The sequence below is a fragment of the Camelus dromedarius genome, chromosome 5, assembly GCF_036321535.1.
Source record: "Camelus dromedarius isolate mCamDro1 chromosome 5, mCamDro1.pat, whole genome shotgun sequence".
Lineage (NCBI taxonomy): Eukaryota > Metazoa > Chordata > Mammalia > Artiodactyla > Camelidae > Camelus > Camelus dromedarius.
This window is the reverse complement of record NC_087440.1, coordinates 14,902,919-14,918,087: the sequence shown is the minus strand read 5'-3', so window position 1 is coordinate 14,918,087 and position 15,169 is coordinate 14,902,919. Positions and strand designations below refer to the sequence as shown.

General features: G+C 33.8%; 1 protein-coding gene and 1 non-coding gene across 3 annotated transcripts in view; both read right to left on the bottom strand.

The window, feature by feature from the left end:
• Positions 1 to 341: 341 nt before the first annotated feature.
• SPPL2A (signal peptide peptidase like 2A) overlaps positions 342 to 15,169 on the bottom strand; it is a 43,853-nt gene continuing 29,025 nt past the window's right edge. For both annotated transcript variants that reach the window (XM_064485606.1, XM_031453069.2), the window contains 3 exons: positions 14,045 to 14,119; positions 12,527 to 12,687; positions 342 to 4,163 (listed from right to left, as the gene is read on the bottom strand). In XM_064485606.1, the coding sequence (XP_064341676.1) occupies positions 4,089 to 4,163; positions 12,527 to 12,687; positions 14,045 to 14,119 (311 nt within the window). In that variant the 3' untranslated portion in view covers positions 342 to 4,088. The remainder of the gene's footprint in view (positions 4,164 to 12,526; positions 12,688 to 14,044; positions 14,120 to 15,169) is intronic.
• LOC116153780 (U6 spliceosomal RNA) lies at positions 8,007 to 8,113 on the bottom strand. Its single transcript, XR_004137658.1, has one exon. It is a non-coding gene; the product is annotated as a U6 spliceosomal RNA (small nuclear RNA).

Here is a 15,169-nt window from a genome sequence, read left to right as displayed (position 1 = left end):
AGCTAAAAAGACAGTACAGTGGCAGCAAGGATCTTAGTAATGTGTGAGAACAACATCAGCAAAGCTGCAAATGCCAAGTGGTAGGGTAATTTCTTGGTTTAAAAAAAGTCTATACATACATTAACTCAATAAATATTTATTAAGGGCTATTATGAATCAATATAGATTTCCAGTAACTGACACTTACGGAATCTAGGTTTTATGGATAATTTATCAGAGCTAAAATAATTACACAATTTCCTAAGTGATTATTATCATTTGTACCTTATGTGAACATGATCTAGTAGACTTTTAGTTCATTTTCAATTATTTTTCACCATTCAAAATGAAACAAATTCAAATTTTATTTTAAAATAGAATTTATTGAATACCACAGTGCATTCAATACATTAAAAAATTGCTTTTCTTGTATTTGCACATAATAGTTTTAAAGCACTGCCAAATTAACACTTCAAAAATTTTTAATTTTAAATCATGTTCCATAAAAAAATAAAACCTAGTAGTGTTATAAAAGTACTAATTTACACTAGCACATCAAAGTGTTAAAAAAGAAGAATTCCACACTCAAACCTTCAATTATGAAGTAAAAATTCAATCATGTATTTTTAAAAAGGTTCTCATTTGAAAATGCAACAGAAGGTATAAAATAGGCAAAACCCATCTAGTTTACATTGACTTGTCCTACTGGGAAATTCTGCAGGCTAACCAGATAAATTTTAGATATATATATATATATAAAAAATCTGTACTCCAAAGGAAAAGAAGTTGTTTACAATATTTTTCATGCCTAATCACAAAACACATGATGACATTAAATATTCTAGTTTTTTTTCTTTTAGTTGCCCCTTAATTGCCAATAATGTGGGACTACTGTAAAAATTTAGTTTAAAAAAATTTCCCCCAATGAACATTTTCATAGATTACAAAAGCTGTCCTCAAGTACAGAAATATTAAACAAGGAAATTTACATAGATAATCTTCACTGTAATATGGTGTATATATTACTTTTGTCAATTATTTTGTTTACTTTGAAAATTCAGTAATCCAAACCGTTAAGTACCTACACAATTTCTTTCAAATTTCAAAAGGTTGAGTAATTTGACTCAGATGTCTTGAATTTACAGAATATCTTTCTTCCAGGAAGCAGACAGTGATTTTTACACAGTACTTTGATTTCATTTTCATTACCCTTCCCTACCCTCTAGAATTACCTCTGAGGTAAATAAAGCACTGAAAATATAATTTTTTAACTATAAAATTGGTTATTTGGCATTATCTTGAATAAATTCAAATTTTCCTTGCTAATGGGAAAATATAAAGCCTTCTAAACTAGTTCAATCCACTATGAAAAGCAGTTCCTATTTTTGAACTCTCACAGGCTGAGATCAGGTTGAAATTTTAGAGGCCAAGCTTAAATAAATTAATTTGAATATTTTTTAGTCAAACATAAAAATAATTTTTGCTTATACCTAAGGTAGAGATTAAGAGCAAAGGAAAACTGGAAAGCTCATCAGTATTTACTATAAATGTAGCATTTTACCTATATTTCTATGAACATGTAAGTAAAATCAATGAATGCCAACAGCAGATGGGTTAAAATTTTCTTCTTTCAAAAGAGAAATAAATTGCTAAATCTACTAATAAGATATTGCTAATCTTAAAAAAAAAACTACAAGCTAGAAGAAAACAAAATGTATTAGAATATCAAAGTTTTTTTCCCCACAAACCTCATATTTATCCTTGCTAAACTAAACTGAAGTAAAAATCATCTATGTTTACAGTTTAAGATATTTAATGATTTCTGTTTGACAAGCTACAAAAATATTCATGGGGAATTTCTGAGAAGTAATTTTTTTTTGTAGTAAGTAGTCTAATATATCTTACTGATTTTAAGACATATTTAGGAAAAAACTCAAATTTCTCTTTCCCTTCAAGTTATTGGTGGTGGGAGGGCAAGAGAAGAAGAAATGATGCAGGCTTCTGAAGCCACATTTTCATCTCCCCTACCCTTTGTTCATGTTTTGATCCCTTAAATATTTTTCCACTTTATCACCATTTCTATAAATATTGTCAATTTAGTTGTTAGAAGGATTAAGTACGATATAAAGTTGACACTGAGGATGGAGAAACTTAAGGAATTTCATTTTTTATTTCTATTTAATCAGTAGGATTTAAATAGCAAACTAGAACAAGGTTTTACCTTCTTGATAACTAATGGTTGGATAACATATAATTTCTACAAAAAAACTAAGATTCCTGATTTCTAGATGTAAAATTGTAACATTCTTCATAAAATGTGGTTGAGGTTTTTGAATATCATAAAGCTGGGAAAGGTGTACAGGTAATTTTACTTTAAAAAGCTGCATTTTGTGAACCATTTTATTGATATTATAAATGAAAATATAGTTGGAGCTTTAACATGGCACTTAATCTGTTCTCTCTACCAGAATCTGCCAAATAGATTAGATTCTTTGGAAAAAATTCAAACTTGATACTACGGAGGCAAAATTAAGGTGAACTCTTCCTTGTCAGATACTTACTTGTCATTGGCCATAAACCAAAGGGCCCATAAATGTATTAAGTGGAAAGAAGGGCTGACTGTCAAGGGAGCTTCTCTATCCGGAAATTACCCAGCAAGTTCATAATTAATGAAAAGGATCTAATTCCCTCAAATGGTAAATTTATTTAAAATGATCCATTTAAAAGGCATTAGTTTTAGCTTTTAATCAGTTAAACTAGACTTAAAATGAAAAAAATCACAGATTTGTTCATATATCTTGTACATTATTTACAGAGAAATACAAAATCCTACTGTCTTTGCAATCACTTGTCATTTGGGAATTTTTTAGAGAAAAGTTTTTAAAATGGAAAGATAATTTGACCTCTGACTCCCAGGATAATGTTCAAGTCCACATCTGAGATTTAGCAAAGACTGAGAAAGATTTTTTTCAAGTTGGAAGGTCAGAGTGATTAATTAGTCCAACATACTCATTTTGCAGATAAGAAAACTGAGGTACAATTGTTTTGGGCTAATACAATTTACTCAAACTCTTGTAATTAAATTGAGACTAACACCCAGTGTCCTGTTTTTGTCTCCAATTCTTTCTTTGAAACACACTTTGCATATTAGTAAACCATCCTCCACCAAAATTTTAAAAGGTTAACAGTGGTTTCCTATGGGGTAAGGAGTGAGAATCTGGAAAAAAAAAAAAAAAAAGGTAGGAGAGGGGATTCTTAGGGATGTTAACACCCAAACAATGAGCCATATGCATATAATTTGGTAAGAAAAATAATTTTTATAAAATATCAAGCCTTAACAGCAGAACCAAACTTCAGAGATCAGAAATACCATAGTGAAATTGCATATTAATGTAGAAACTTAAGCTACATCTTCGAGGAAACAGCAGACCACTGAAAACTGTGGGTATCAGTTTTTGTGTACTTTCAATGACTACTTCTATATATTATGCTTCTCTGTATCTGGAAAAATATTCTAATATAATACATATTCAGTCTGAAGTGATTTAGGTTCTTGAGTTTAAAAAAGGATTGGGGAATTTTTTAAACTTATGCTATAAAAATACACATATATTCCCAAATTATATATTTCTAACCTCTGCAGTAATAAAAGATTCAAAATTTCATTGTTGAACTGCCTTCTAACATGGCCTTAAACAGTTATTTTTATAGAGCATAAAATCTGCATAATTCTTAACAGTAAAATCTGCTCAGAATCTCACTCTGACAGATACTTTTATCTATCATTAGAGTTGAAAAAAACAGATTTCAGTAAGAAAAGTACAGGGGTGGGTCAAGACTTTTTTTTAGAAAAATATACTGTATATAATACATCTTGAAAATTACACAGACCATATGCTTTTATTTAATGTGAAGGCACAACTTTAACATAGTTAAAAGCAAATGTATTTTAATTATTTATGATGTAACTGTCAGTACCAGCTCTTAAAAATACATTATTTGCAAGCATATCATTGACATCTCTTTCAGATTGTCAATTCAAAAGTCAATTAAAAAAAAACTCTATTTGTAGAAAATCAATTGACACATTATTGCAGGCCCACATAATATTATTGCTGGACAATCTGTTCGCCAGCAGTCACAGGGTTTTCTTCATTTGTTGCAGAGTCCAGATGGTCCATCATCTAGGCACAGATAAAAAATGTTAGGAAATGCAAGTTTTCAACCTGCCCCCAATATTCACTAATTGGGCAAAAACATTCCCAGTTTTTAAAAAAAGACAGAGTACTCCATGGAACCAGGCATTCCTTTTGGAGCAACATCCATGCTCCTAAGGACATGCTCAGGGTGACAATGAATCTTTCAGGAAGACTAATCTTTTCACTCCAGGCCAATCTAATGAGTGCTTTCTCTGGATCTTCCACTATTTCCATCTTCCAATATGAATACTGCCCCTCATGGCAGTGGGAACTGTATTACAAGATATTCCTGATGCTTACTCCAGGACACTAATCCAAGGAGTGTCCACTCCTACAGGTGGAAAAACTAAAAATGGCTCCACAAATCACTGTGAGAATACTTGCTGGTTCAGGGACTGTGTAACCTGGCTGACACCTAGTCTTTTGGGGGGCGGGGCAGGTAACTAGGTTTGTTTGTTTGTTTGTTTATTAATGGAGGTACTGAACCCAGGACCTTGTGCATGCTAAGCATGTGCTCTGCCCCTAAGCTATAACCCTCCCCTCTTGGCTGGACACCTTGAGTTGGCCTTTGGATCATTTAACAATACCTGAAATTCTGAAAAGAGTGAATAACAAAAAAACTTCTACTAAAAACAAAGAAATGAAAGGTACTTAAAGATCAAGAATATATTTGTTATAGACTATTTTAGAGGAATTACTAGTTAAAACTGTTTTCAAATGATCACTTCAGCTCTTCTCATATTCCCATAAAAATCTTTTCGTATTTGGGAATGAAGGAAGAATCCATTTAAATGTTTTCAGTGTTTTTACCCTGTTCTTCAGTTAAAACTCCTTAAAAGTAGAAAAAGTACTGAATGTTTTTTTGAAGACTGTTAAAGATTTTTAGATTAGTGATTAATTTTCAGTATTGTGATGTACTTTATTCCTTCTCCTTTATCAAAAAGTAGAAGACCAGCAAGATAAATGTTCTTATTTTTGTAAACTGATTCTAAAAGCTTTAGTGTTTTTGGATGAGGAAGCAGAGAGAGGAATATTAACCAAATGGGGTTTGTGGGCTTGCCAGACAAAGAAGGATACAACATGAGCTGAGGCTTTCAGTTGACAACTCTCAAGTGATAGAGACTGCTTATAAAACCCAAACCTGCTTTAATTCAAAAAGATACATGCACCTCAATGTTCACAGCAGCACTATTTACAACAGCCAAGACATGGAAACAACCTAAATGTCCATCAACAGATGACTGCATAAAGAAGTTGTGGTATATTTATACAATGGAATACTACTCAGCTGTAAAAAAAGAATAAAATGCCATTTGCAGCAACATGGATGGACCTAGAGATCATCATTCTAAGTGAAGCAAGCCAGAAAGAGAAAGACAAATACTGTATGATATCACTCATTTGTGGAATCTAAAAAGAAAAAGAAAAAAAAAGAAAACTATGAACTCATCTACAAAACAGAAACAGACTCACAGACATAATAAACAATCTTATGGTTACCCAGGAAAGGGGGTGGGAAGGGATAAATTTGGGAGTTTGAGATTTACAAATGTTAGGCGCTATATATAAAAATAGATATAAAAAATTTTCTCCTGTATAGCACAGGGAACTATGTTCAGTATCTTGTAATAACCTTTAATGAAAAAGAATATGAAAACAAATATATGTATGTATATGCATGACTGGGACATTGTGCTGTACACCAGAAACTGACACGTTGTAACTGACTGTACTTTGATTAAAACAAACCAAAAACATACCTAAAAAAAAACAACCTGCTGATACTCATTTGTACTCAAGTCCCCTAAACAATCAGTTTTTTTTTTTAATTTTTAAAAATTAATTTAATTAAATTTATTTATTTGGTGTTTTTGGGGGGAGGATATCATTAGGTCTATTTATTTACTTATTTTTTGATGGAGGTACTGAGGATTGTACCCAGGACCTAGTACATGTTAAGCATGTGCTCCAACACTTGAGCTACACCCTCTACCCCTTAAAATTTTTAATTTTTTATACAAATTTTAAAGCTTACTTTCCATTTAAAGTTATTACAAAGTATTGGCTATATTCCTTACATTGTACAATATATTGTTGAGCCTATCTTACACCCAACAGTTTGTACTTCCCAGTCTCCAACTCCTGTATTTCTCCCTTTCCCCCTACCCCTGACCCTGCCCACTCCACTGGTAACCACTAACTTAAACAATCAGTTTTGAGGTCCTCTATTTGCCAAAGATACCCCCTAGATTAAGGTAGTTGAATGTTCATAGCACTTCTGGGGGTGGGGGGGATAAAAGCCAAATCAAGACACGTAACACGTAAGATGAAGATGTTGAAGAGCTGATTTTAGTTACAATTTAAATGGGGGAGGGAAAGGAAAGGCATGTTTAAGATATATTTAGGTCCCTTTTCTTCTAGCAATTTAGACTCTCTGGGTGTAAGAGGTTGAAGCTGTGGGGAGAGAGAACTGCAGCCACATCAGAAGAATGGGTGGTGGGGAAACCCTCTTTCTTCCCCAAGACCTGCGATCCTGGCAACTGCAACCTAATGAAATAACAGCCTACATACTCTTAAGTTATAATGTGCTTCTTCTTTCCTAATCTTCTGGTGCCTCATTGGCACTGTAATCTAACCCCTAACTATAGAAATACATTAGTTAAAAAAAAACTTGCAAAATCAACTTACTGAGAGGTAACATCTCTACTTCATAATTACTTTTCTTTGCTGACTTTTCAATAAAACACAGAAACATACATAGGTTTTTTTAAAATACAACAAACATTAACATAGATAATAAAATTAACTGGAAAAATTGGTATAAACTGTTTTTCATAGTATTTGTAAAAGGCAAGCTCAATTTGGAAAGATGTCCTCTGAAACTGGGTCAACTAACCTGGCATTTACTGATAGTTCTGAACCAATCTCCAAAAACAGTCTAATAAAATGCTCTTTAAGTGTGGTAACTGGAGTTGTTGATACTACAGCAGAGTTGTTCTAAGTATCTCTGTATTCTGACTTGTCAGTTACAGCTTGTGACTTCTAAAAATAATTAGAAGCACTAGTGACATTTAACAGAGACAAACTCACTGTTTACTGAATATTAACAAACTGAAAACTTACTTCCCACCCACAGTAAAACAGCCCATTTGGGGGTTGCTGCGTAAGTCTAACTCCACTGATTAAGGATTAGAAACAAAAAAAAATTCCCCCAAAAGGAAGATTTCTATTAATTGTTCTATATGCCAAAGTAATCACGCCACTGCTTAATTTTTCTCTCTAGAGAAAAACCACCTTAACTTTCTCTACACTCATTACAAGCAAGATTTTGAGTAAAATCAAATAAATGAAACTGAATACTGTAGCTCTTGAAGCATTCCAGAAAAAGTTCATAAAAATATGGTGTATGTAGCTTTGAGCCAAAGAATATACAATTAAGATTTCCAAATTTGTATTATTTTAGTGAAATCTTATAGAAAAATTACTTCCTTTGATCAGAGAAATTCATGGAAGAGCTGAAAGACTCCAAAGAAAACACTAACGTATTCTATGAAGTCTCTGAGTTCCAGTAATAAATGAGGTATAATTTGCCCTCTGAAAACAGCATAAAAAGGATGTCCAGGCTACCCATGACTTTCATTTATTTATTTATTAAACTTTTAACTTTTTTAAAATTGAGTTATAGTCAGTTTACAATGTTGTGTCAATTTCTGGTGCACAGCACAATTTTTCAGTCATACATAAACATACATGTATTCATTTTCATATTCTTTTTCACTGTGAGCTACTATAAGATCTTGAATATATTTCCCTGTGCTATACAGTACAAAAAATATGGAATGCTTTATGAACTTGTGTGTCATCCTTGCACAGGGACCATGCTAATCTTCTCTGTATCGTTCCAATTTTAGTATATGTGCTGCCGAAGCAAGTACTACCCATGACTTTTAAAAACCTCCAGTGGAAAGTTCTGCTTTCCACTACCCTTACATTCAACTCCAATATCAGGCATCAGAATGAACCAAATGATAACAGCATAAATAAATGTGCTGTCACCCTAGATTCTAATTTGTATTACTTGTTTTATATTTGATTCTTTCAAAACAATAGCAAAAACTTTTGGCACTTTGCAAAAACTGGTTATATGTAGACTGTAGAGATTCTAGTTTAATGTTTTAAAAGTGCCTCACTTTTACAATACCTTATAAAAATTTTGGTAATTTTATGAGGGCTGTTAAAACACAATCAGGAAGCTTAAACACACACACACAAAAGTGACTAAACATCAGTGGATTAAGGACTGAACATTATAATTGCTTTGCATGAAGAATTTCAGTAACAAAGACTGAGAATTTACAGTGTATAAAACACTGTGGGTTCCTAACACCTAGGAGCTAATACCTTAAGTGAGGAAGGTATACATAAATATCTACACTATAAGAAAGTTGTTAATAGGTATTTAAAGTACAAAATATAAAAAAAAAATATGGGGAAGATGAACCTAATTTCAACTGGAGAATTCTTGGATATCTGATTCAGGAAGGCAGATTTTGAGTAGGGAGTTATAGAAGGGGTATTCTGGAAACAGATAACGGAGGTAGTGGGAGAAGAGGGAAAGAATTACTACACAGCCAAAGAGATGAGCCAGTAACTGCCTGAGAGCTGTCTTCAGGGTTGATGCTCAGGCCTCTTGTTCACTGGGTCCATATCTAGTCTCCCTCTTTTTTATCAGGTTTGTTGAAGTTCCCTGTTTTAATTTCAAAATCTCTGCCTAGCCTTATCTGATTTTAACATCTACTTGCCTCACTCAGTCTTGGGCTAACCCACCACTATAGAATACGAATTCTCCTGCCTGCCTGAAGATGCAACCTCATCTTATGGACAAGGAGACAGAGCCTTCTCCTTGCCAGAGAAGTAACTTGCCAGAACTGATGCCAAAGCCTGTAATACACTGTCTCCCACAAATGACAACATTCAGGCTAAGTTAACTTGGACTTTAAAGGCTGGACAAAAGGAGTAAGAGATTTTCTTTTTTCATTAACAGAAGGCATCACAATCTATAATTTTTTAATGTCCATTCTTAATATTTTAAAATTTAGTGCACTATGGGAAGATTGACCATGTTTTAAAAAATCTTTTTTCTGAGGTTTGCGATGGCTATCAAAACCTTCTACAAATAACTTAAAGGAACCAGATTTAACAAAACCCAAACTTTTAATATCTAAACCAGGAAAATGGAAATCTAGTTAATGAATTGAAAAATAACCACCAAATCAACAAGTAAACCAAAACAAAACACCCAATTCCTACAAGTAATAATAGCAAATACGTTTACAGTGCTAACGATGTGCCAGGTACTATATTAAGCAATTTGTATATCCTGCAACAATCCTCTGAAGCAGGTTGATTATTATCCCATTTTACTCCGGAGGAAACCAAGGCACCAAGAAGCTAAGTAACTTGCCTAAGGTCACGTGGCTAATAATTAACAAAATCAGAATTCAAACTTACACAGTCTGGCAGCAGACTCGGTGCTTTTTATTACTATGTGGTATTTTATATTCTGAATGTGTTTACTTAATAAAATTATGACACGATACTATAAAAGTGGGAAGTGTATAACCAAAATTGTCCTATCTTTTCAGACACTTTTAAATGTATTTTTCTACAGTCCACTGCCTTATTTAGCTTCTGTCATGTGGTCTGCTCTTTCAGGGCTATTTACTATGGCTTTGTGTCCAGCTGCAATGATCCTTTCCTTTACAGGCAGCTGCTATGAAGCAGAATCATCATTTTTTTCAGGATCATGATTTTAAAGAATGAAACTTAGATGGACTAGGGCAGAGCATTTATTCACAGGGAATATAAATGCATCACTTCATTGAACTCCATCCTTACCTACCATCCCCTTTCTCCTCAATAAACATCATGGAGAGAGAAAGGAGAAAAAGTGTTATAATAAACCACCCACCCTTAAAGCTATGTTAAAGAGGAAGGAAAAAATTGTAAGTAAAAGGAAAATGCAGGTGATGAAAATAATAACAAACATACTTCCTTCTGTAAGATAGTACCATGTGCTCTCACTAAACAATCTCAAATTTAAATTCTAATTTAAATAAAGACTTAATGCCAACTCTAAACAAAGTTTCCCTATGTTGGTTGTCTTCCTTGTCCTCATAATCAGTTAACAGGATAAATGCCCCTAAAAGTAGAGACCTCTTGGTCCCAGATCTGTTCTGAGTCTTTCCTTCTAATTCTACATTCTCACTTACGCATTGAGTATGCTAATGACACTTCCAAATTCCTGTCTCTAGCCAGGTCTGTCTCCTGCTATCAGGAGATGTTAATTCAACTGCCTATTATTTCTCTCTTCCTGGAGGTCCCATCGGTATTTTGAAATGTCCAGTGCTGAATTCATGTCCAACATTGACTCGGACTCCCCTTCCTTCTCCTCTCCCTGTGCTGAATCTATCACCAGATCGTATTAATTATGCCTCTAAATTTCTCTTGACTTTGCTCACCTCTCTCAATCTCACTACCGTGCTAACTCTGGCTACTATTGCTTCTAATTGTAATAGCTGCCTCAAGTTTTGCTCCCTCATTCAATCTATTTTCTAGATTTTTCTGAAAACCCTTAAATGGTCTCCAGTGCTCTTAGAATCCAAGCTCTTTAACATGGCTTACAAGACCCTACAGGCTCTTTCCCTTGCTTCCTTCTCCGGTTTTCACTTTCCACAGCTCCCCTACTCTTACTCAATATATATTAAACTTCATTTGGTTCCTGGAATGTGTCATGCTCTTCCTTCTGAGTTTCTGAAGTCATGGTTCTCTCATTATGGAACACATGGTTCAGTCTTAAAGTCCCAACGTAAATTTAACATTCTTTAAGAGGTCTTCTTTCCCCAAATCACCTTTGACTGTCTCGAACCCATAAGCACTGGGTGTCTGACTTCCAGCTTTCATGGCACCCTGCCGTAACCAATACATTTATCACACTTTATTGTTAGTGACTCTATCTGTATCCTCCACTAGACTCTAACTTTCAAGAGGCCGTTAGAGTAGGCCTGTTTCTAACTTGTTCATCTTTTATCAGCAACCCTAAAATAGTAACTGGCTCAGAACTGCTCAATAAACATTGCTAAATAAATACAAAACTTTTTAAAATTGATGACAAAGAGCACTTTTTGGGATGTGACTTTCAAAAACTAGTATTAGAGTGTGTGCTGTGGGACATACTTAAAAAAATCTATAAAATAAAAAACTCTGTGTGGGTATCCTATTCATGGAAAAGTTACAAGATATTTTACTAGTTTAGTCAAGGCCCTTGCGGCCATAAACTAATTCTATGTGTGTAAATACAAGTTGAGACAATGACACTGTGAGGTAGGAAAGGCAGGTATTATTATTTTATCCTAATCTCAAAGAAATTACAAGATTTACCCCAAAGAATTCTAGGTCAGTATTTTTTCCAATTATAGTAGTCTAACTTAATGTGTTAGTCACCTCTGGTTAAATAAAGATGACACTACAACCAACTACAAGATGGATATGAACTTTGAACTGTTTACTAACAGAATTGCAGCCATCCACCCAAAGTATCTCTGTTTTTGTTCATGTGACCGCTGACATGAATGCATGAGGGTGGATGATGGAGGGCAGTTTGCTATAACAGGGCAAAGCAGAGCTAACTGCCTCATGAAGGGATCAATGCCATGGCCCTGACCTCAGCAGGTTAGGGTGTCCCAACCCTTTTTCCATGCAAACAAACAAACTTTACTGGAATACCGACAACATTTAGGAAAAGAAAGGTGTTTAACTTCACATGAAGACACAACTCAAACATGACAGATTCTGGTATCACGGTTTTCTCTGTTCTAGGAATTTTACAGAAAGGTCAGTCTTGACCTATTTAAATCTGAAATGAGTGTCCTCATTTCAGAGAGTTTATTTTTTATCTGTAAAACCTCAGGACTCTTCCTATAAATAGCTAATGTCAGTATCAACATTCAGTACTTAAATATAGAGTTTTATCTTTCATGAAGTCGACTTTTGTGTGGATTTTGAAAACTCATGGTGAAATGCTGTTTTGATTTTCCCTGATGCCCTCCCACTGCTTCTTGGTAGTTTTATCTTGAGTCACCAGAATTTTGGCATCAGATTGCAGTGGGGATGAGAACTGATGACGCAGCAGATGAACAGTCAGAGGGTAGTAGTGGAAAACACTTAGGATATCCTGACAGATCCAAGGCAACTTTTGGCGTGTAAAAGCTCTGATATATATAGGCAGTTCCCAGCCAAAGTTAGGCAGTGTCATAAGGTAACTTAGCAACCAAAATACATGCACATACCTGGTAGCCGCTACCTTTCCAGAACTTTTTCATTTCCTTACGTCTCCAAGCAACAACTGAGGCAGTAATAAGTGTGCAAGGTACTAAATAGAGGAGAGCAGGTTGCCCCTTTTTCATCAGCACCAGAACAACAAATGTAAGTATCATGCCAACAGCATAGGCTGCAAGAAGAATACCAAGTATCAGTCATTTCTACATGATATCAAAGGTGGGTTTTAATTTCCTCACTGAAGTACTGGTTTTCAAATATTTCTGAGGATGTTTTTGCCCTGTGACTTCTTTTTCGTTATTTTCCCAGACAGTAGTTAGGAGAGACATTCCACAGAGCTTTTGAAAAATTTGGAAACTGGTTTGTATTTCAATTATAATTACCCTAATCATCAATCATTGATAAAGGTAATAATTCAAGAAAGTCTCAATCATCTGTCACTATTAAGGATGTGGAGTTGTTCCATATTTTAGATAACTAACATCTGTGCCTGTAGGTACTAAAGGTTGCTTTAAAAAATCTTCTTAATATTGATTATATACCTCCTGGTCTTCTTCAACAAAAAGTGCATACCAAACATCATTTGATCTTTTACTAGTGACTCAGGGTCTCATTATGAACATAAGATCTCAGAGTACTGGAGTTAGAAGGGCCTTTACAGACAATGTAGTCCCCTTCTCATTTTACAGATGCGGCAGTGGAGGGCCAGCAAAGTTAAGGGAGTTGTCCAGAGTTACACAGCAGGACTGACAGTCCTATTATCTGTCTTTTCACTGAGTGTTCTTTTACTCTACCACACTGACTGGTGCCAGACTCTAATATGTTAATGTCTTTAGAGAGTACCAGACTTAATGGCCTCAGACTGCTTTTCTTATTTTATAATTTTTCCCCCTTTTACATCTTTTTACCTATTTAGCTGTTCTTTATTCCTGTTAGGGTAACTAGTTCTAGCAACACCCTTCTCTACTGCTAATGTATAGTTTTAATTTACTAGATTTAATTCTAGCAGAATTGAAAAATTTGCCAGAACAGTATCTGAATTGCTTTGCTGCAAGCCATTCACCAAAGAATTAAAGAATTTTGGTGTGTGAGCTTTGAGATATTTATTTGATATGTTCAAAAGTAGTATTTTTTGGCTTACTGTTGTTGGTAATTTAGAAATAAAGGGCTAAGTGACTAATTCTGCTGTCCCAGATGAGATGTTACTGTGTCATAAATTTATTATATTAATACACAATTATCATACAATATTTTTTAAAATCTAGCATAGTATAATTTATTGACTACTTATGTGTCATGTGCTCTAGTAAGCATTTTATATATAGAACCTAATGTTTTTCTTTCGCGTGTAATTTTCTTTTTAAACCTCAAAAACCTTGTGATATAGGTAATAAAGTATAATTATCTCTTTTTGATGGAAAAAGCATGTCCTATTAATTAATGGTGGAGCATTAGAATCCAGGACTCCTTATTTTCACACCTTTTTCTACAGACAACACAACTGACAAAATAAAAGAACAAAATTTTACCAATTGTGGAGGAAATATAGTATATAGAAGAACCATTCTGAACATCAAATCTTCTACAGTATGCAATCAACAGGCCTAAAAAAAAATATTGCACGTGATTTTCTTAAAATAACAGCAACACAGATTCAGCTGTTAACTACGGCAACAGTACATGTTGTACTGTATTTAACCTTCATTTTTGCATCATGAGAATATTAAAGCACTTCAAAATCTGGTCACAACTTTATATGCTTTTTTTTTCCCCACTTAGTACCATATAATAAACATTTTGCCAAGCCATTAAACAGTCTTTAAAAACATGATTTTTATTAGCTGCTTAAGATTCCATGTCATGGAGAATTTTAAAAAAAATATTTCTGAGGTATCAGTTGTAATGTCTCCTCTTTCACTTATAATTTTATTGATTTGGGCCTTCTCTCTTTTTCTTGGTTAGTTTAGCTAAAGGTTGTCAATTTTGTTTATCTTTTTAAAGATCCAACTTTTAGTTTTGTTAACCTTTTCTATTATTTTCCTGTTCTGTATTTGATTTATCTGCTCTCATCGTTATTGTTTCCTTCCTTATGCTCACTTTGGGCTTAGTTTTTTCTTCTTTTTCTAGTTTCTGTAGGTGCAAAGTAAGGTTGTATGAGATCTTTCTATTTTCTTGAAATGCTTATCACTATAAATTTCCCTTTGTTAACCGCTTTTGTTGCTTCCCATAAGTTTTGAAATGTTGTGCTTCTCTTTTCATTTATCTCATATGTTTTCATTTTTCTTTTAATTTTTTCTTTGATCCATTAATTGTTTACAGTGTGTTAATTTCCATTTGTTTGTGAATTTTCCAGTTTTCCTCCTGTTATTGATTGCTCATTTCACGCCACTGTGTTCAGAAAATACACTCAGTATGATTTCAATCTTTTTAAATTTGCTAAGATTTGTTTTGTGGCCTAACATATGATTTATCCTAGAAAACATTCCATGTGCACTTCAGAAATATGTGTATTCTGCTGTTATTGTATGAAATGTTCCATATATATCTGTTAAAGTCCATTTGGTCTCTGTTGAGAAAACTTTTTAAATGTGTCATCAAAAAAATGTACTTAAGGAGTGTCAAGGAAGGTAACTTCAAATTGTGATCAAAGGAAT